The sequence below is a fragment of the Culex quinquefasciatus genome, chromosome 3 (assembly GCF_015732765.1).
Source record: "Culex quinquefasciatus strain JHB chromosome 3, VPISU_Cqui_1.0_pri_paternal, whole genome shotgun sequence".
NCBI classification, from domain to species: Eukaryota; Metazoa; Arthropoda; class Insecta; order Diptera; family Culicidae; genus Culex; species Culex quinquefasciatus.
In genome coordinates, this window is record NC_051863.1 from 140140051 (window position 1) to 140163401 (window position 23351).

The 23351-nt window shown below is 33.9% G+C and overlaps 1 protein-coding gene across 8 annotated transcripts in view; it reads right to left on the reverse strand.

Annotated features, from left to right (window-relative positions):
• Positions 1-23351, reverse strand: part of LOC6047935 (transient receptor potential cation channel trpm) — a 222908-nt gene that overhangs the window by 160583 nt on the left and 38974 nt on the right. For 4 of the 8 annotated variants that reach the window (XM_038259301.1, XM_038259305.1, XM_038259308.1 and 1 more), the window contains exon 1: positions 16137-16724. The exons of 2 other annotated variants lie outside the window; for them this stretch is intronic. In XM_038259301.1, coding sequence (XP_038115229.1) covers positions 16137-16166 — 30 coding nt within the window. In that variant the 5' untranslated portion in view covers positions 16167-16724. Of the gene's footprint in view, positions 1-16136; positions 16726-23351 lie in introns of those variants that run through there. 2 more of the 8 variants (XM_038259295.1, XM_038259294.1) reach the window with 1 other exon arrangement.

Here is a 23351-nt window from a genome sequence, read left to right on the forward strand (position 1 = left end):
TCAATCATGCTAAGACATATCAGAACTAATAGGTTTTGCTGATACGCGTCGAATGAAGTCAAGATTATCTAAATCCATAATAAAATAGAGATTTTATTAATGATTTTAGAAACAGTAAAAATACAATTTTTATACATTTTTACCCAAAATGCTCAAACTTCAACAGCTTGTAACTTTTGAACCCCGGGGTCTAGAGAGTTGGTCCAGAAGACTTTTTTTCATGTCTCGGCGAGATCTTTCGAAAAAAGTTGGTCCCGTTCGTGTACATCCTTGGACCAGCTCCAATACAAATTTGCCCATTCTCCTTTCTAAACATCTCACTTTGTTCAAACTTTAATTCATATATATTGATTTGTTTTTTGCCTTTCTTACTAAAGAAAGGTATAGGTTTTACTTTAAGCCAGGACGTCATTTCCATCTTCGTAAATATGTCGATTCAGCATGAATTTTAATCGGAAAAATCGTCAAAAAATCACCCTGCATCGATTTTCGACGCTCTATCGATTCACCTTGACAGAACTCGTCTATCTCCAACCCTCGAATTTTAAGAAAATAAATTCCGTGGAGGTCGAGTGATGTTCGTATGTGGTAAAATTTTGCAAAATTTTGTGTCGCGCCGTTCTCAGCTCCCATATATCCGATTTCGATTCTTCTAAATGCAGATGAAAGCTAGTGTGCTGAACCTGGGCGAGTTGCCGCGCAAATTTCGAAATATCCATCTGTTTTCGGATGCGGCTAGACTTTTCAACAAAATACACAGTTTTCAAATGAAAATATGGTCAAATTTTTTCATTTTCATATCTTTTATTTATCTCAAAAATTGCATTTTTCGAGCCCTACAACCTCCCAAATTTTCATCCAGATTCATAATATGGTTCTGGAGTTAGAGCCGTTTGATTGACCTACCATAAGAAAAAAGATCCCTAAAAAAAGGTAAAAGCCCACCTGGTGACCTTCGCCAACATTTTTCATTTCTGATTTTATTCAAAATTTCTTGCTACATTCATAGTACAGACCATGAGTGAGCATCTGAAACAAATTTGACCTCGATCGGCAATCCCGATCAATTTTTAGAACGATTTACTTTTTGCCTTTCTTACTAAAGAAATGTATAGGTTTCACTTTAAGCCAGGACGTCATTTTCATCTTCGTAAATATGTCGATTCAACATGAATTTTAAGCGGAAAAATCGTCAAAAAATCACACTGCATCGATTTTCGACGCTTCGTCGCCAAGTCGACAAGTTGTCAAGTTGAGCTTCGAATACTGGCGCGAGAATGCTGGCGCATATATTTGCTGGCTCGACTTATACTCGTTAGTAGTAGCTTGTCTACCGATGTTTCCTACAACATGTAAGATATCGTAGCTTTTCGGTTTCTTTTGCCCTGTTTGTTTTTGCATAACTGTCCAATGTTTATTTAAAAACTTTTGTGACATAGGACATTCATCCGGCTACAATCTATTTGTTTTCCGTGTGCTCCGAAAATCGCCTTAAAGTAGACTTAATTTTTTCGTGATTTCTTAAGTTTATTTAACAGGGTTCATTGGATTCCAATAGGAGCTTTCTAAGCTTTTCATCGTTTATATCGTTTTCAAAGTTTTCAATGCTGGCGACGCCAATGGCTTTCTACCTAAGGTACTCGTGATTGAGTGTGTAGTGGTGCGGTTGTAAAAATAGCTATCTCTGACTCTGTCACATTCGTAGAAGCTGAATGGCTATCTTCCCTGTCACTGGCGCATGTGAAGCTTGCTATGCTCGCGTTTGTCATAAATGCTTGTTTGATTAAGAATATGTACGATTAAAAATATTCTTTTGGTGAAAATGGCGTTTTCTGTTTCTTTTGGAAATCATATCATTTATAATACTTTGCTTTCATCATAAGACTTTCTTCTTCTTCTAAACAAAGTCAATGTTATGAATTGAAAGAAGTTCTACCATCGTTATATTCTTTAGTAAGAAAGGCTCTATCTCACCCCAGGTGGGATTAAATCGGGTTTTTTTATTCGAAATACGAGTCAAGGTTGCAAGATCATAGGAGCTTGTGACTCTTATGATCTACAGAATACCTGATCAAATTGACACAAAAGTTGGTTCTAGAAGTATGGTAGCATAGTCATCAATAAGACAAATTTAGTTTTCAACTTTCAATGATTATTTCTATAGAGCAATTCCAGCTCAAATCAGGAATTTTTCTGGTACTTTTGCAACCGACCCTCTCCGATTTTAATGAAACTTTTTAGACATGTTATCCTAGGTCTATATAAGCCATTTTTGTGTATATGGAAGCTATTGTACTCAAAAATTACATTTGATAAGGGCGTAAGTTATTTAAATATTTTTGTATATTGTAATTTAAAAATTACTGTATCTCGAAACCGTTGCATCGTATCAAAAAGTGGTCAAAGACAAACTTGTAGGAAATTTGATGGGCTTTCTGAAAAAAAATGCACTGAAAGAAAAATACACGCCACTTTTATGAGATTTTTCAATTTTTAAGTTTAAAAATTAAATTTCAATATGATGTCACGTTTTTTTTCGTTTTTTTTTGTGAAAATAACCTAATATGTTACAAAAAGACTCACGAAAAATGCAGGATGGTATGTCTCTCCAAAAAAAATAAAAAAATCATTGACTAAAACTGTTTTTTTTGCAAAGTGGTCTAAACGTCAAAATTTTCAAAAACCGATAAAGAGAATCGATTCCCCAGACAATTTTACATAAAAGTTTCAATATAGACCATTGTCCTATGTCCAATCTTTTTGAAGATACAGCGGTTTTAAAAATAAAAATGTTGCAAAAATAGTTTTTTTGGTGGTTTTTGGTGATTTCTATATGACAGACTTAATTTTTCAGTCTCGTAAATATTTTTACTGGTAAGCTCGTCCGATTTCCCATAAGTTTTCCTTTTCATATAAAAATCACCAAAAACCACCAAAAAACCTATTTTCTCAACATTTTTATTTTTAAAACCGCTGTAACATCACAAGGATTGGACATAGGACAATGGTCTATATTGAGACTTTTATGTAAAATTAGCTGGGGAATCGATTCTCATTATCGGTTTTTGAAAATTTTGACGTTTAGATCTCCTTTAAAAAAAAAAACAGTTTTAGTCAATGATTTTTGTATTTTTTTAGGAGAGACATACTATCCTGCATTATTCGTGAGTCTTTTTGTAACATTTTAGGTTTTTTTTTTCACAAAAATTATTAACGGAAAAAAATCGTTACATCCCATTAAAATTTAATTTTTGAACTTAAAAATTGAAAATTCTCATAAACTGGCGTGTATTTTACTTTCAGTTAATTTTTTTTTTTCAGAAAGCCCATCAAATTTCCTACAAGTTTGTCTTTGACTACTTTTTGATACGATGCAACGGCTTCGTGATACAGTAATTTTTAATTAATATTTAAATAACTTACGCCCTTCCCAAATGCCATTTTTGAGTTCAATTGTCTCCATATACACAAAGTGGCTTATATAGGCCTAGAATAACATGTCTACAAAGTTTCATTGAAATCGAAGAGGGTCGGGTACAAAAGTACCAAAAAAAATTCCGATTTGAGCTGGAATTGCTCTATAGGGAATTCATGATCAAAAATTCGACCAAATAAAAAAAACAAAAAAAAAGATCTAGATTTCTTTGAAATTTTCCCTGGATCTAAGCTGGAAGTTGGAAGAATCAAGACGACCAATTAAAAATCTTTTCTTTGTACAATTTGTCATTAAAATACAACAACATATTGACCTGATACAAATTTGAGCATTGAACAATCCTAAACTTAGAGTTTTTCATTAAAAAGCTTTTTATTAAACTATCTTTTAAATCCTCTGTCATATTTCACCATTACATATTCAAACATTTTCAAATCAATCACATTGTAGAAAACAGTTTCCAGAACAAATTCCTAAATAAATTGTATTATAGCGTAAAATTTTCCTTGATTTTGGTTTTTCCTGGGAAACGGGAAAATAATTTAAAAAAAATCCCGAAAATTTCCGGAATCCCGCGAAATTTCAAAAAAAGTTATAACAACAAAAAATTGGTATTTTTCAAGAATAATTTTCACAATTTTGTAGCAAAAAGTATTAAAAAGGCTGAGAAAAGCTTTAATGAAATTTATGGAATTATCATTAAAATTTAAAATTTCCAAGATTTTCTATGAATCTTTGGCTCCAAATTTCAATATTATGGCGGGCGTTAATAATTAGAGTTCACGCGCGCTGATATGGCCGCAGAAGAATGGCCGCATGACAGCCGCAGAACAAATTTTTGGCTGTTGTCAAAGGTTGCCTTGAGTTTTCTGCTGACTTTTTGGAAAATATTCAAAACAAATCAGGTTGACAGGCAAGGCTTGATCGAAGTAGGTTGCGCGGCAGGTCGGACGCAAATTTTTCTGCTCGTGTCATTTTTATGAAGTTTTTCGGGTTTTTTTTTTTCTATCTGTTTGAGTAAAACCATAGTAATTCGAACGGTTTGTGAATGTTGCGGAACCCGGTGCGCGCCCGTTGGAAGAGAAGAAAAGTACTTCGTCTACGCCGGTAGGGGATTGTCTACGTTCGCGTTTGGAACAGCTTTCTGCCGGATGCCGATAGCCATCAAGTTCTGGTCCAAGATCTTCTCGACCCTTGAGGAGGCCCAGCAGAAGCTGGCCAACGTGTACAAGAGTATGGAGCTGTCTGACAGGAACATTTCGGAAGGACTGCGGGAAAATGCTACGGACGGGGAATCGGAACAACTCAAGAATGAAGCTTTTCAATGTTTTTCCACGAACATAAAAATTGAAGAGATGAAAATTTTCTGAAGACTCCGTTGTTTGGTGAGACCTTTCCTTTTAATACAGGCAATTCTTTCACTCATTCTGACATATTTACAACTCATTAAAGACAAACCACGCCAATCTTATTATATACGCGGTAGGGTGTTCCCTCGGTCGTTCGCTGTGAGTTGTGGATTGCCTGCTTCTCTAATGAAGGTTCGACTGAGGGGCATGCTTATTAATTTCTCGTCGCTCCATACCCTCAGTGACGTGATGGGAGCAAGGGCGTCTATGCGAAGTGTCCCTACACCCGCTACAAATTTCTGGCGCTTGGGGAGGGAAGAGGAAAACATTTTGATAAATGCGCCGGTATTTGTAGCACTAAAATTCGTGCAAAAAAACTTATGCACGTGGGTGTACAGATTACGGAGTAAAAGATGATCGAATTGTTCACCTAGCGCTCACATGTGTTCCAGGACCAAGTTGCCTGCGGGTATGGGGATCATACATACATACATACATAACAAATCAGGTTGACAGGCAAATCAACGCTGAATTTCAGTTCAATCTAGAGCGTCCAATTTCCCGTCCCGGGAAAAAAATTCCCGGGAATTCCCGGGATTTCCCGAAAAATAATATTTCCCGTTTCCCGGGAAATTAGTAAATTTCCCGGGAATTCCCGAAATTCAAGCGGAAGTAAACATTTTCCTAACTTTTCGGTCCCAATGTTTTGAAAATTTACAAAAAAATAATGCGAGAACCTAACTTGATTTTATTCATGTCAATCCACTGTTCATATTGAACATAGCAGAAAATAATCCATTTTCTTTTAGGGTTTTTTTCTGATATTTTTTTTTCTGATCCATTCACATCTTGAAATAGATCTTGCTTATTTGTTTGGCAATAAAAATTACAATTATGGAATGAAAATAAACTATTTTAGGTCTGGTCGAGCGTTTTAGCAGAATGCATTACTGTGAAACAATTATATTTTTGGTAACTTTTTTTATGCGAAAATTTATGTTAAATCATTTGAAAATAAGTTATTACTACCCTCCGGCTAAGATCAGAATTGAGAAGAAGGCAATTTAAATTGATTTCAACTGATTACACTTATATTTAATTTTGTTGAAATTTTGTAGTTTTTAGATTTTTGGCCCCTGATTTTTCGGACCGTTTTGAATGAGGTAACCAAACATTTTTAAAAATATTGTGATTTCATGAAATAGTGTTCCAAGTGAAAACCACGAGAAGTTCGATTTGTAAGATGAATTCTATGATTTTATTCACTTATTCTTAAGCTGAAACCAATAAGACTTGTTCTTTGCCATGAAAAACTTCATTTCAGTATGATTTTTTTTAACTTTATGTGTCAATGTCATTCTTAAACATATTCCCTCGAACTAGTCGCAGTGATAAATTTAAAAGCATTTTTATGGTTGTGGCGCTGTGGCGATTTTACTTTCTGATTAAAATTTGATTAAAAAAAAAATACTCCTTAAATGATATTTTGTGAAAAACAGCATATAAATTTGAAAAAAAAATTGTATATTTTTTAATGAAGTTGTATGATTTTTTTAAAGCAGTCAAGCCATTAATTGATCCTCACACTCATCTTGAACATTAAAGTTGCTGCTCTATACAACTTTGTTGCAAAATACAAAACAGAAGCAGAATCAGAATAATTTTCGATGAATTTCAAATTTCCCGGGAATTCCCGGGATTTCCCGGGAAATTTGTTAAAAATTTCCCGTTTCCCGGGAATTTTTTAACCCCGGGAAATTGGACGCTCTAGTTCAATCTGCTGATTTTTACACAGCGGTAGTTCGGCGGCTGTAACCTCCTGTCAGTCACAGCGAAGGAGAAAAGTGATTTTATCTCGCAATAAGCAATATATTTAAAATGCTTAAAAGAGTCTCTTTTTATTTAAAATGTTGAAAAATGTTTCCTAAAATTGTCAGACCTCCACCGTTTTGATTTTCGAGTATTCCACCGTTTTGATTTTCATGGCATGGGATATAATTTATCTTCGAACGTTGGAAACATGCCGCGTGTCTTTAGTCATCAAATGTACTGACTTAAAGAGTAAGTTTTATTTTTGTCGACATTTTTGAATCTAGTTTTTAATCAAATCAAATTATTCGCTCTACAGCATTGTCTTGGCGTTCTCGATTGCGAGATACCTACTCGCAACTAGGTGTTCAAAAGCTTGATTGTTGAGGCAATTGAAAACTTCTTTTTACACCTTAGCTTCCATCCATCCCGGGACTCGAACTGACGACCTTTGGATTGTTAGTCCAACTGCCTACCAGCGACTTGATGTTATCTTTAAAAACGTTTCTTAATCCACCTTTAGGTGGTTGGTGCCTTCCTCTCATATATATATAGTATTTTCTAAACAAATAACAGCTGGACAACGAGTTTAGGCAGAAGAAGCACTTAACATAATATTCCCACCTCTACCAACTCCGAGCAAGCCGCGTGTAATCGGCTCCTCATGAGCTTTATCGTGTTGAGCAATAATATCAGCCATCTAAACGTATTTTAGGACCCTATTAAAGTTTAATTTTAGGACCCAATCAACGGATTTTCGATCCCTTCAGAAAATCTCTCCCGCATTGGAAACGAATCCTTCTCACGGTTTGACAGCTCTACTGTCACGCAAAAAGTCAGCTTGATTTCAACATTTTTGTGGCTGCTCGAAGTTTCATTCAAATTAAAATAAAATCCTCCCAAAATGGTCAACAAAACCGACTCCAACGACCACGAGCCCACGGACAATAAGCGCAGGCATTCGACCTCAGTGACGGAACCGTACCGACGAAGCTCCACGGAGGAAATCTATACACGGTGAGTTTCAAACACATTTTGAAGAAGTTTATTTACATTCCAGTCTTCCGGCAGAACACGGTCGCTTTCGAGCAGCAGGAAGCGGCCAAACGCAGTCTGGAGGCCGACTCGAAGCTGTTTCACGCGACCTGCGATGAGCTGCACAAGTTATTTGACGTGATTGTGACGCTGAAGGAGGAGGGAGCGGCGTCGGAGGAGGTTCAGTGAAGATTGCGGAGAAGCGGATCGAGGGTTCGTTGGCGAGGAACCAACGGCGGCTGTGTTGAAAATGGCCCAGTGTGCGCACTTTTTGTACGAGAATTATAGGAGGAACCGGAAAAGGACATTTGAAACTGTATGAAGTGAAAATTATGAATGAAAAATAAGATGGTGAGAAAAAAAATCAATTTAAGTCGTAAAATAAAGTTGAAAAATGTGAAATCGGAAAACCTGTTTTACTGTATGGCTTATCGGCATATAACTATTAATGGGGTTATCTGATCATCAATATAACAGTCTCATTTGAAAGGTCTTTAAATTATCAGACTAACGCTTGTTCGGACGATGGATCCGGACATCATTTCATCAAAATATCAGAGATCCGGCCTCCAAAAAGTGTATACACAACACTTAAGTGCTCATAACTTTTGATAGGGTTATCAGATCTTCAATGTTTTGGGCTCATTAGAAAGGTCTTTCAAATACCTTTCTAAAAATGTATGATCAGACGGGTTTTCTTACAAAAACCACCCTTTTTAGAATCTTTCAAACTTTAGCCAGAATCGTTTTTTTAGCATAACTTTTGAAACACTTAACAAAACTTCATAATTGTTAAAATAGGTCTTGTGGGACCCTAAGACGGATCGAATGAGACCAGAACGGCCCAAATCGGTTCAGCCTGTCCGGAGATAATCGAGTGCATTTTTTTTCGGTGCACGGACTTACAGACATACACACGCACAGACATTTGCTCAGAATTTGATTCTGAGTCGATAGGTATACGTGAAGGTAGGTCTACGAGGTCGAATTAAGAAGTTCATTTTTCGAGTGATTTTATAGCCTTTCCTCAGTAAGGTGAGGAAGGCAAAACTCTAGCTTATTTAAAGAAAAATAGCAAGCTTACGTAACATTTTTAAGTATTCATTCAAATATAAATACAAATTAGGAATAACATCGCTTGTAATATAAAATGCTATTCATGATTATTGTTAAAATTACATGATATTCATTTATTGCAGATATGTTAACCAAATAAAAAAAGTTTCAATGTTCTTAAAAAAAAAAACAAAATACTTTCAAGTGTTTTTTTATTAGATTGAAACAATCTTACTTATTAACAAAGAAATTCGAATGAATTAAAAAAAAAACATTGATATTTATCAACCCGAGAAAACCGGGACAAAAAGGAAAAATTCCGGGATTCGGGAAATTCCGGTTTTGGAAAAATCCCCGGATTTCTGTCTCGGACGCACTAATATCAGTTTTGGTACAATCTAACAGAGATATGCCCAATTTCGTAAAATAAAAAGTGACATTCTATAAATTGTTTGGTTTAAACTTTCTTTCACAAGATGAGGGAACTTAAATTGGAGATAAATAATTCTTGAAAAAAGGCTGAACGGATATTCCTTAACAATCACCATTAAAATATTAAAAACTTCAAATCCTTTCCAAGGTTCACAAATCAATCCCAGCAACGTCTATTAATAGAATAAATCAGACATCAACCAAAGAGTAACGATCCAATTAACGCACTATTTCCATCCCAGGTCATCATCACCCCGGACAACCCACTGACGCGTCGTCGTTGGTTATGTCTACAGCTTCCGGCAAAAGGTTCCCTGCCAGCAGACGGAGATGAAGCCTGTTAGCAAAAAAAAAAAAGCGTGATTCTCAAACCAGATCCAGGACCAGGATTGCGCCGCTTCTGTGCAAGAGGAAACACAAACAAGCTCGCACTTGGCCGGATTCCCTCCTGGCTGCTGATGATGCGATGTTTGCCTTCCGAGGTTTGTAGTCCAATATTGTTGTTACGCGTTGGTGGTGGTGGTGGAGGGGGGCAGAACTAAAAATAATTTTGAGAAGAAATCCGCTTCAGGTGGTTTGCTCCAGGAAAAAACAGCTTTTGCTTGCGGGGGACGCCAAGGTGACAAAAGCAAACAATTTTAGAATTTATTTGTGTTTGCTAGCGAACGATTTTACGGCTCAATAATGGTTGTGGTGGGTACTCCACAATTTAATCTTGAACAAACTTATTAATCAAACATGTTTATTTTAAATTCAAACTATTATATTCAAATATCTGCAAGATATTTTTATAGATAACTGATAGAGAACTGTAGGCTCATAGAATATATTTTTTCAAACCAAAACTTGTTAACCTCTTAAAATCAGTGGACGACGTATTTCTTAATGAATAATCCAAAGCTCAATTTTCACGGTACGTCTCCAAGAACTAAAGCACCACCATATCATTCCGTTGTTTATTCATGACAATCAATTCGAGGCATGCAATATTCATGTATCTCTGTCATGAAGGCTAAAGCGGGGAAACTTTTCCGTTTCAACTTGAGTTATTTCCTCGAACCTTGAAAGGGCAACCCGGCAAGCTAGCAGCAGCTGGCTGGCTTCACTCGAATTAAAATCGTGGGAAAATGCCGTGAAAAAAGAATTGTTTGGCAAAATTGATTAACTTTCCACCTTCCACAGTTGTACTGTCCTTTCCGGTTCAATTCCAAGGTTAGGTTTATGTAGTGCTTTATTGGCGCACCTTTTTCCAGGTGTCTATCCGGGGGTAACCTCTATTATTCATGATAATCCCTTTGGCCTTTTGCAATCTCGGAAAAAGGGTTCTACATAAATTGGAGAAAATCTCGATCGAGTCAGCAAAACTAAAAACTAATTTCTGTTTTAATTCCCAGGAGAAAACTATGTGTTAATTACAATTATCAAATTTCATCAAATAATTTTCCAACTTTAATCCATCCATCGCAAAACTTTAAAATGATAATTTATTCAAAACGTTATGAGAACAGCACAGCACCTTTCCAAGAGATATGAAGATGTTTCCTCTAAACGCACCATTTTCAGAAAGAGATGCCTTTTTCCGGGTTGGGCTTCACCATCCGACAGCTCGAAACCATTTAATCTTGATTTTGAGTGAACTGGGGTCCTTTTTTGGGCGGAGGGTCGTCATGCCTTGGGCTTCCAGCCAGACAACCTTTTGTGCCGAATTCGGCCTGCCCAAATCGGAGAGACCCTTCCGTGGTGGGTTTCCTTTTTCGGACTACGACTGAAAGGGAGAGTAAATTTTCCTTTTTTTTCTCCCCACTCCTACTTTTAATAAACCTGCCCTTGTAAATAGGTCTTTTTTCGTTGAAAAGTGGCCTTTTTTGTTTTTCAAGAAATGTTTTACTCTCCTTTGGAACATCCTTTTCAGCGTTAGTGCAAAAAATATTGTCTGGTAGATTTTTGGCCCCCTTTTTTTGCTGTTGTCGACGACTGGTGCCATTTTATTCCGGGCCAAACAATCGTTTTTTTTACTTTTTTCTGGTAAACTTTAGTGAAATGGCGACTGACAATGAGGGGCGAAGAGCGTTAAGATCCTTCTGCTTTTAATTATGAGCCGCTTTCCAATTAGGTGATAATCTCTGGATTTGCAGGCAAAATGAATGGCACAGCTTGCAGGATTTGAATGGATTGCCATCAAGAGGTGGCCTTTGCTTTGAAACAAGTTTTTTTTTATGATTGGAGATTATTGCTTTTATTTTGCCAATTATGTTTCAAGGTAAAAAAAAGATGTAACAATAAACAATAACAATAAACAATGCAATGTCATTTTAAAAAAATATCCGATATTCTGATCTCTTTATTTTTATTTCAAAACATGTTATCCTGTCAGGTATTCTCTCTACCAGAGATTACACAGTATTTTGTATTTTTACATCGGTTTGCAAACCAAGAATTAAAATTAAGTTTTCATCACGAAGTATTTATGTCTGATGGAGGTTCTTAGTTCAAATAAAAATTTCAGCATTATTTTTTGCCGAAGATACCAGATCGATCCGAAAATTCATTCGAAAGATACAGATTTTCCACACCATTAAATGGACAGCTGCCACTTGTCTTGTATGAGTGAAACAAAGACACAATATGTTTTTTTTTTTGGTCATATGGAAGGCCCCCAAATTTTTTTAGAAAAATAAAAACAGCAAAAAAATCCAATTTCGGAATTTTGGGAAAATAGCTCATTTTGAATACACTGTTAAACTATTATTGATGTAAATATACTCGATGATAAAGCCAATTTAATATTTCAGTAGATTTTGGTACCACAGGCTGAAAATGACCATCAACTTTAGAAAAAAATATTTCTGGATTTCATTAATACTAGCCAATTTTGTGTCAGCAGCATAGCTGTAATAATATTATTTTTGTTTCAAAAATAAGAAAAAATGCTTGCAAATTGAAATTTTTATTAAATATTTTTTGGGGACCAAAAGAAGGGACTAACCTTGTGTAACGAAGAAGTATGAAAAAACATTGCTCGATTTATTTTTAATTTAATTTTGAATTAAATTTAAAATCAATTTTAATAAAATTATAATTTACATTTTCAATTTTATCTTTTATTACATTTTAATTGAAATATGTAATTATATTTTCAATCAGTTTAGTAGTAATAATTAATTATTAATATTGTTTAAACTAAATTTTGATATAATTTTTGATAAAACATCTCATGAAATTTTAAATCAAGTTAACAATTTATGTTCTTATTTAAAAAAAAATAAAAAGATGTTTCCTAACAATTTCTCCAAATCATCCTATAAGTAAAATCAAATTTACAACCGTTTTCAGTTCACAGCCATTTCAAGGTAAGTTATAGAAAAAAACGAAATCTTGGCAACTACAGAGTGACCACTTAAATCCCATTTTCAAATTCCCAACTTTTTCTAGACTTTTCCAGAAAGCTCAAATAATAGGCATTTCTTATCTAAAAAATGATTTCAAACAAAGAACTCTCTATAAGAAAACTAAATATCAGCCACCAAAAAAAAAATTCTAAATTAATTTAAAAAAAAAACGACAATTGGCAATTTTTGTAACACAGAAACTGAACAACATATTAAAAAAATACTTCAATAATGGAAATTCATTATTATGATTCAGAGCAGAGAAACAAAAATAAGTCCATGAAAAATATCAACTTCGTTTCATGACAAAAAATTAAAGATAACTGAATTTAAAATTTCATTCCTATTTTTTTTTAAAACTTCATCATCATTTTAAATCAAAGAACGATTAAAATATAATTGCTGTAATTATTCTAACAAGAATTTAAAAATATATCAAGGAATTCTTTAAAAAATGTTTTTGACGAGTTCCCTTTTTAATTTGCTACTATTGATATTGAATTTTTTAATCAATGCTAATTAATCTAGTGGTCAATATTTCAATGTTTCTTTTCAATGAAAATTCAGTTTTGTATAATTTTATGTTTTCCCACTTTATTTTAAGCAAATTGTTTGAAGGGACTATTTTTTTTTTAATTGCAATACCTTACTCAAAATTTCTTGGATTTTTTTTACAATTTCAATATTCTATTCATGTTTTCAAAATATATAAAAAAAATCAATTCTGGATTTTATTCGATATTTAAGTTTTCAGAAAACTTAAAATCAAGCTTTATCTATAGAAGCTAATTTACTCATACTCACAAAAAAAGTTCAAGGGCAACATTTGGAAAGAAAATATTTGAAATTACTCAATGAATTTAGTTTAACAATTAAAAATATTTAAAGAAAATCAATTGCCAAACTGAAGTTGGAATCTGTTTTCAAATACTAAATCTATGTGACAAAATGAAATAGAATCATAACTATAAGCTGGGCATTAGGCCCAAAAAAAGTTTCTGTAATTTTCCAATCTGTTTTAAAATAATGTAGATACTTTTCGATGGCAAATTTGGTTTATCTTCAGGTTTTTATTTAATTTGAATGACCACACAGCTTTACAGCTCAAAAGTTGCATTTTTGGTTTTATAGGAGCAAAAAAGACATAATTTAAAAAATAAGGATTATGGAAATTTAACTTTTTATGAATAGAGATTTTTCAAATTGATTTGATTATTTTTCCAAAGTTTGTATGGAGAATTAGTGCGGTTCGGTTCTCTTATATATTGCATGCAATTTTTGGGAGGTATGCATTCGGTCCAGACAAACTATTTTTGAAAAATTCAAAATTCACGTGATTCTGGGGCCCTCAAAGATAAAAAAAGCAACAAAGTGCACTGTTGATTAAATCTAACTTGCCCTAAATGTTACTTTTGGTGGTGAAATTGTTATAAAATATTTAAAAAAAATTTACAAGAAAAACATTTAAAACAATATATCGTAACAACAACATAAAATTGTAATTGAAAATTCAAATAATGTAATGTAATCATTTTTGAACAATGCTACAAATCTCAGTAAACAAATTGATATGTTGCTGAGCAAAACATAAAAACTTCAAACGAATACATTTACTTCTGAACTAAAATACACCCAAACGCTAAAGGTTGTCCCTTTATCTTCAAGCAGACAGCAAAAAATGACTCCAATTATTTTTGTCCTTGTTCCGTCATCAATCCCAATTTGCTCCGGGAAGTGATAATGATGGGACTAAATCGGACCTTTTTTTGAGACTTGAATTATGGCATCGCTCCAAAAAGGTCCTAATGAATGTCACAACACAAAAAAAAAAACTTTTCGGAACCTTCCTTCATGAATGAAAATAAGTACATTAAAATACGCTAAAAAGTCACCACAAGCGAACGGGACTTTGGTGGTACCTCAAAGCGTTTTGCCTATGATAGACAGCAGGAAAATTATGCGGTCCTCTTTAAAGGGATAATTGTGAAAGTTTGCTTTAAAATGCCATACATTTTTTAAATGTTTTTGTAGAATTCAACGAGGATCAACTTTCTCTGAAACAAAATGTCAAACAATGCAAAACGATTCAAATTCCATGCTCTAACCACCTTTGAAAACTCTCACATGTGGTTCGAGATTGGAATTTGAATCTTGAACCAAAATGTTCAAAAGTACCAACCAAGTATTCCAGTGTCAGTTTCCGATTCTGGCCTCAGCTCTTCTACTCGTCACATAGTTCAAAGCCCATCAACGTTCATCGGAATTTGTCTCGGTCTACGCCTGAAATGCCGTGTTTAGCATAACAAGCTCAGGTCTCGTCAAAGTTCTCAAAGCACTGGTCAGGATAGCGAATCAAAGTTTTCCCATGTAAACGGTTTTGGTAGAGCTACACAGACAGGGTAAGGTGGATTTCATGTTAGGTCGAATTTTAGGGGATGGAAGACGAAAATTTAGCATAGACAGAAATGAAAAGCCAATTGTCAGCACACGCAAGCCAAAAGCTCAACAGGATAAAAGGGGGCGTTGGGTGGGGTAGGGTGGAGTCGTCGATTGTTATTTTGAATAAATGAAGAAATCAAACAAATTTAAATAAGGTTAACTAATGTTTTGGCTTTCAGAAAAGAAACCACTCGGATATGAAAAATTACATAAAATAACAATACAAAGGTTTTGGGTGACTCACCACACATAACCTTTGGACGCCTAGAAATGAGACCACAAAAGACCCGGGGTACGTTAAAGGAAGCAGAAGTTTGGTTTTGGTTTTGGTTTTGGTTTTGGTTTTGGTTTTGGTTTTGGTTTTGGTTTTGGTTTTGGTTTTGGTTTTGGTTTTGGTTTTGGTTTTGGTTTTGGTTTTGGTTTTGGTTTTGGTTTTGGTTTTGGTTTTGGTTTTGGTTTTGGTTTTGTTTTTCATTGAGGTTTACTTTTATTTTTCATGAAAATTACAACAAATTATGGAAAGAAGGGTACATATTACAAGATCTATGCAATTTAGAGAGATTTTCCAATAAGATTTGAAAATATTCAAAAGGGTACAGCAGCAAATATTTGTAGAAAATGATTCATCCTGAGGAATTGCGAAAGGATTTCTGGGAAATTACATTCTGGGAAATCTATCTATTATAGAGATTGGGATATGTAAATGTGTTAAAAGCCGTTTGGAAGCTCCAAATCTGATTTTCATACAAACTTTTGAAAAGACGGGTATTTCTACTCGAGAAAAAAAACTAGTTTAATAGGTTAATTGAATCATAGAAAAATTAAAAATATAAATCCAACTCACTGCCACCGACTCCACCCTACTTGCAGAGCTTAAACAAGTCGATGAGGTCACGAACAAAATTAGAGAAATAGCTTAAACGCACCACACAACATTAGGAGGAGGATTGAGAGAGAATTCAAGCAATGCAGAAGGTGAGGGCAAAAAAGAAGAAGATTTGTTTTTGCAGATGTGGGGACGTTTTCCAAACTGAACCAAAAATCCAAATTTCAATCAACTTGGGTGGGAGAACGCAACGATATACTCTGCTTTCAAGGCGGAGATAGAATAGAGTGGTGGTGGGGTGGGTGAAAGGGGGGGAAAGAGATCAATTTTCGACAAGCAAAAAGCAGGTTTATGTTTCCACGTACCGGTTTGGCATTCCTTTTCTGTTTAAGCATTTTCCAGCGTCATGAAACTCTGTCTGTCTCACGTGGACTACACGAACGACAACCAATCTAACTCCAATCGATTCTCTCTCTGTTTCTTATGAATGATTATTTTCAGGGGAAATGATTTTGTACATCTGATCGACGGTTTGCTTATTTACAAAAAAAAATGGTGATACACCAAGGGGCAACCAATCGTTCGTTACACAAATTTTCCTCCCACCTCGCTCGAGGGAAAATGAAAATTAATTTTCTTCTTCTTGCAGCACTTCCAGCTCCTTTTCCAGACCCAGCCACACTTTACACTTCAAATGGACCGAACGAAATTGGGCTGGGAAGAGGCGCTTTCAAACACTCGAGCAGGAACCACACTTTTCCACTTTTCGTAATAATTAGTTGAGGCTGCAGCAGCTTTTCTTCGTCGGCGGGCCTCACTTTGCCAGCCTCGCTCGGGGCAATCATTTAATTTTGAGATGACTTTTCCCTCCAGCGCTAAGACCTCCCTCTCCGCAACTGGCTAATCCGAGGCGATTCTCGTGGAAATTTGCCTATTTTCCTTTGATGAGTGCCGGGGTTTTCCACTGTTGAACTACCTCCCGTCGAATAAACAAAACACTTTAAGGCTTCTTCGTCGTCGTTGTTTAAATTGGCTTCTTGGAATATTTTCCGTCTTTGATTGCGCGCTTGGCTTGTGGGCTTGGGCTTGAAGCTTTACACGATTTTTTAACCCCCCTCGAAAAGCTAAGATCGATGTGCGGGCGAAGAGTTTCTTCTGGGAAGCGAGTTCCACGATTGTTAGCGAAAAGATTGTTTCGTTTTTAAAATATAATTCCAAGCATTGATTTCCAAATCCTATTTCGATCTCAGCTAGATCCTTTTTCTTCAAACCTTTTCAGGATTCCCCAAATTAACTTCTGTTATGAAAATTTAGTCCAAACATTCTTTAAATAGTTGAAAATATGTTTAAAACTATATATTGGTTAAAATCATTTTCAACTTAAAATAATTAAAAAAAAACAGGTCAATTTCTTACTCATACTTTTTTGTTATTTGTGTTTCAAAATTACCTAAAAACTAGTGCTAACACTTTTTAACGAACAAAAATAATTTAATGAATCAAAAATGTAAAGTTAATTATAATCATTATCAAAATAAATTAAACTTTATGCCTATATTCAGCAAGAAGAACTTAATAATAGTTTTCTTCTGATGTTCAGCGGTTTGAAAAGATTGAATGAAACTAGACATACAATCAAGAAATAGAAAAGCTATCTGATTGTGCGCTGAAACAGTTGAAGAAAACTGGTAAACAACAATTAATAACTGACAATTTCTTTAAGTCATGATTTTAAAATTGTTGTGTCTTTACTCGGAAAATCGAAACTCGAGCAATTGGAAACCAAGAAAATCATCTTACAAATGATCTTTTTGCACATTACAAGAAAAACATTTTGCATTTTCAATATTTGAGAAGTATATTGAAAACTGCATAACAAATTTAATTCTGAAATATTGTTTTTGCAATTCCGTCGTGTAACTACTTACTTTTCCTGTCATTCTTGAACGACGAAATAGCCTACTTTTCTGTACCAAAAATAACAGAATCGAATAGCAACACATTTCAAAATAAATGCTGAAAAGTTCTACTTTTCAGCACTGAAATGGGTGCTGAAAAGTTGAACTTTTCAGCACTTGTTTTGAAAAGTAACACTTTTCAACATTTTTTTGATTTAAACGATTTATTGACAAAATACATGAAAATTCCACTTAAAATTTCACTCAATGGGTGTTTTTCGAAATTGAAAAAAATGTTGTATGGAACTCGTTGCAAAACTTGATTTTTTCGGCACTCGTCGTATTTATCCAACTCGATGAACCTCGTTGTATAAATGTACGACTCGTGCTGAAAAAATCCTCTTTTTGCAGCTTGTTGCATAAACTACTAAAAATCAAGTTTTGCAACGAGTTGCTTACAACATTTTTTTACAAATCCGAAAAACGCTTCTTTAATGGAATTTTATGTTAAACATTCATGTGTTTAGTAAATTCATCGTTCAAAACAAAAAAATATATAGAAAAATGTTACTCTTCGATACTGGTATTGAACTTCTCAGCACTGTTATTAAAAGGAAGGACATGAAAAGTTGACAGTTTCACAGTGGAATTGCAAAAACTAATTTTAAGGACTAGGCTAGTGGAGAAAATATTTAATTTAAAGCTGATTTTTAGATGTTCAAAGAAGATATAAATATATTTTGAGTCATAAGTTTCTCTAAATTGTTGTTTGAAACTTATCGAAAAAACAATAAGTATGTAATTTTGTAAAGATATCAAAACAATATTTTACACAACAAGTCGCAAAATGATTATTTTTGAAGGGCTAAAAACCGATTGCAATGAGAGCAATTCCATCTCAAATCAGGGTTTTTTTTAACTTTTCTGCACTGTTATTTTAGGTGATGATGAGTAGGCGATTTCGTAAAGTAAGTATTTTCAGAACGGAATTAGAAAAAAAAAGGTTTTTAGAACAATTTTCGACTGAAATGTTTAGTCAATTACCTTAACTTATCCAAATAAGGAATAAAAATCTTCGAATGATAAATGAATTTATAGTGTCTTTTTCGTGATTTTTTTTTTGTTATAGTGAGTCACTTTAATGTTGACTAGCCGCTTGTATTCAATTTATTTTAGCTTTTTATTTGAAAAATAATTTTGTTTACGATTTCGTTACAAAACTACTCATTTAACTCTCGAAAGACAAAACGGCCTACTTAGAATCATAAAAAGTGCGTTTCAACATCCATATGAATAACTGACCAGGGTACATCTAGAAATCTCAAGGTTGATTTCACCCAAAAAGGTATAAAATGTTTTTCTAAGAATGTTAAATATATGTATTTCATTTAACACATTTTTGACCATTCTTATTTGATAAAATCTAGCACATTTTTATATAAATTTTGAACAATAATACATGAAATAATAAAAAAAAATCTTTCGAATTATGTAAGATTTGAACACAGAAAACAATTCAAATACCTTCAAAATAATTAAAACATGTAAGCGATAAAACATCACAATAAATTAATACAAAACATGTAACAATCATCCGAATTTCGTCATTCGTCGTGGAACTGCTTCACATGAAGAATTTTTTCGCAAAACGCACATATCGACACAGAATAAACATCAACGGAGAGAAGAAAAAAACACTGAGATTGCTTTGGTTTCTGCTGCTGCTGCTGAGGGTTGAACGATTATTTTCTCTTTCTGGTAGCTCAATCAAAATACACCCACATTGAAGGCGCACAAACATATACATACAGAGCACACCAAAGCTTAATGTACACAATAGAAAGCGTCTTTTTCCCTCTTACACTTTTCCTTCTCTTTCTTTTTGGTCATTGCTAACTATTATTACTATTTTATTTGGTATTAGCCCCCTGGAGAAAGGTTGTTGGTGGTATCCCGGTTTTTTTTATTTTTACTTTTTTTTGGGGAAGTTACACTCAGAGACACAGAGACACATTTAATCGGATCTGAAACGGAAAAGAGAGAGAGAGCTTACAAACAACGGGGAAAAACCACTGTAAATTATTCGAACATGAGCGGGCACAGCTACATCGGCTAACAATAAAAAAAAGTTTAACATTTCAAAAGCAGACGAGCAAAGTGATGCAAGCAACAAAAAAAAATACTATTCATTAATAAAATATTCATGCAAAACAACAAAAGGAGACTAACAACAGGCGGAAATCGCTTAACAATTTGTTTGTGTGCGTTTATTGTGTATGGGTATGTGTGCGCGAGTGACCGTTGGCAATATGGAATTATAATTGGATTCTATTGTGGTGAGTTGGGTGAAAGCGTCCTTCCCCAAACAATTGCAATTACATCCCGGAACGGTGTGAATGTGGTGGGCACGACCACTAGTGGAGCGACGGCGTGTAAATTAAAGTTTTTGTGATGATGGCAGTTTGTGGAGGAAAGGGCTGAAAAAATTAATACAAATATGAAAATTACGAATGTCTGGGTTTGATATTAATTCAGTTTGACCGACGTGGGCCATGTAATTGAAAATTGATTCACTTTGCTGTCACTAATTTTGTTGTCAAATGATTTGATTGATGGACGCATTACATTAATTATCAAAAACTCTTTTCAATCATTGAAAGCATAAGTGCTGTTCAAATTGCATAGTTAATGTTATATTTGTAATGTCGAAAAATGCGGCCAATAGAAAATATGTTGGCTGAAAATTGAAAAAAAAAAACATCGGGAATTCCTGAGACAAGCATCTAACAAAGTGAACCACACCAAACTGAAACATTTTTGATGCCTTCGGTATGATCAAAGAAGCCATTTTGCATCATTAGTTTGACCATATAATTTTCCATACAAATTTTGCAGCTGTCCATACAAAAATAATATATGAAATTCAAAAATCTGTATATTTTGAAGGATTTTTTTGATCGATTTGGTGTCTTCGGCAAAGTTGTAGGTATGGCAAGGAGGTATATGCAAGGACTACACTGAAAAAAAAAGATACACGGAATTTTTTTTCGATATCTCAGCAACTAATGGTCCGATTTTCAATGTTAATGCATCAAACAGTCATGAAATTTTCCGATCTTTTCGAAAACAATATTTTTTTTTCAAGACTAACATTTCAAAAGGGTCAAACATTCCATATTACAACCTTCAATATTTTAACATTGAAATTCGGACCATTAGTTGCTGAGATACCTCAACTATCAAGGGTCGTATCAACAAAGTTCCAAAGAGCAAAATATGGAGAATTTTCTCAGCTTTTCTGAACTGTTTTCAAAAGTGGGCAAACATGGGCACTAATTTAAAAAAAATGAATAATTGCGACCATTTTCGAAAAAGTTACCTGAAAATGAATGTAACTTGAAAACGGTGCACTTTATCACAAATTCACTTGGGTACATTTTGATTGCAAATTCGATTTTACATAAAAAAAATATTGGACATTTTTTGCTATCAATATTTCGATTTTTTGAAAAACTCTTTATTGATTCAAAAATTCATAACTCGGTCAAAGATTTTTTGCACGTTCTGGAAATTTCTGAAAAGTTGGCATTTGAAGTCCCCTAAAACATATAAGAAAAAAATAGTGTTCAAATCAAGTTTTAGTGACAAAAAGTAAAATTAAAAATCATCAAAAAATTCCGTGTATCATTTTTCAAGTGAGTGAAATAAAAAATTACCAAAAAAAATTTACCGTGCATAATTTTTTTCCTGTGTAGTTCTTATCCATACCTACAAATTGGCCGAAGACACCAAATCGATCAAAAAATTCCTCCAAAAGATAGAGATTTTAGGATTTTCATGTATTATTTTTGTATGGACAGCTGCCAAATTTGTATGGAAATTTATATTGCTCATTCATGTATTATTGCTACAGATTTTTAGATACCTTGATACAAATAAGAAGAATGTTTGAAGTCTCAAACTAGCAACTTCCAAAAATGTGAATTCTAGAGAATTTTCAGCTTTCCCTATGACCAAATAAGCTATTTTGTGTGATTGGTTCATCCATACAAGTCTCCATACAATTTTGGCTGCTGTCCATACAAAAATGGTATGTAAATATTCAAACAGCTGTAACTTTTGAGTGAATTTTCTGATCAATTTGGTGTCTTCGGCAAAGTTGTAGGTATTATTGAGGACTTTTGAGAAAAAAATAGGTACACGGAAGAAAAAAAATGCAGATTTTTTAATCATTTTTTTTTCACTAAAACTCAATTTCCCAAAATACATATTTTTTTATTTTCGAGATTTTTTGATATGTTTTAGGGGACAAAAATCCGCAACTTTTGAGCCATAGAGAAACATGGTCAAAAAATCTGCCGCCGAGTTATGAAAAGCATTTTAAATGAGCCTAATATTCAATGTTTGGCCCTTTTAAAATGTTAGTCTTGATTTCAAAATATTTTTTTCGAAAAGATCGGAAAATTTCACGAATGTTTCATGCATTAACATTGATAATCGGACCATTAGTTGCTGAGATATCGTCATTAGAAAATGGTTGGTTATTTTGGTGAGATTTGAGAACTTCAATTTTCGTGTTTCTTTTTCTTAAAGCGGCTCTATCTCAGCAACCCGAGGTCCAATCTTCAATGTCTCTTAGACAATTTTATAGCAAATTTTCTGAACTTTTCAAAAAAAATATTTTTAGAAATGGTCACTTATGGTCACTATTTTTAAAAATTGAAAAACTGCAAATATTTCGCTAAAATCAAACTTTCGGTGGCTATATCTTGAAAACGGAGCCCTTTATCAAAAAATCTATAAAGTACTTTTCGATTGCAAATTCAATTTTGCATTAAAAAATAATGTCAAACTTGTTTTTGCTCAAAAGTTGCGGATTTTTGTCCCCTAAAACATATCAAAAAATCTCGAAAATCAAAAAATAAATATTTTGGGAAATTGAGTTTAACTGAAAAAAAATTATTAAAAAATTTGCAATTTTTTTTTCGTGTACCTATTTTTTTCTCAAAAGTCCTCAACAATACCTACAACTTGGCCTAAGACACAAAATTGATAAGAAAATTCACTCAAAAGTTACAGCTGTTTGAATATTTACATACCATTTTTGTATGGACAGCAGCCAAAATTGTATGGAGACTTGTATGGGTGAACCAATGACGCAAAATAGCTTATTTGGTCATAGGGAAGGCCCCCACAAAGTTTAAGTCAAATCAAAAAATACAAAAAATAAAAATGGTCGAAGTCGGCCAATTTCGTAGAGAGTTGCTCAATGGATAATTTGATTACTCTGTAACTATTTTTTTTCTGCATAGTCCTAATCATAACCTACAACTTTGTCCAAGACACTAAATCGATCAGAAAACCCCTTCTCGAGCAACAGATTTTCGAAAGTTTTCTAGGGACAACCCTCAAATTTTTATGGAGTCTGTATGAAGAAACTTATGATGAGATAAGTGCAGTGCTTCTGGGGACGCGCAGTCCTGTTTTTTCGCGATAATTTTCGTCTCTTTTGTGTCGCTATTTGTGAGCATGGGGTGTTTGGTCATAATAATTGAATAATGCCTTCATAAGTGCAGTGCCTCTGGGGACGCGCAGTCCGTTTTTTTCGCGATAATTTTCGTCGTAAATGATCGTAAAAATTTATTCCAACTTTCAGTTTTAGTATTAACTCATCAAACTATC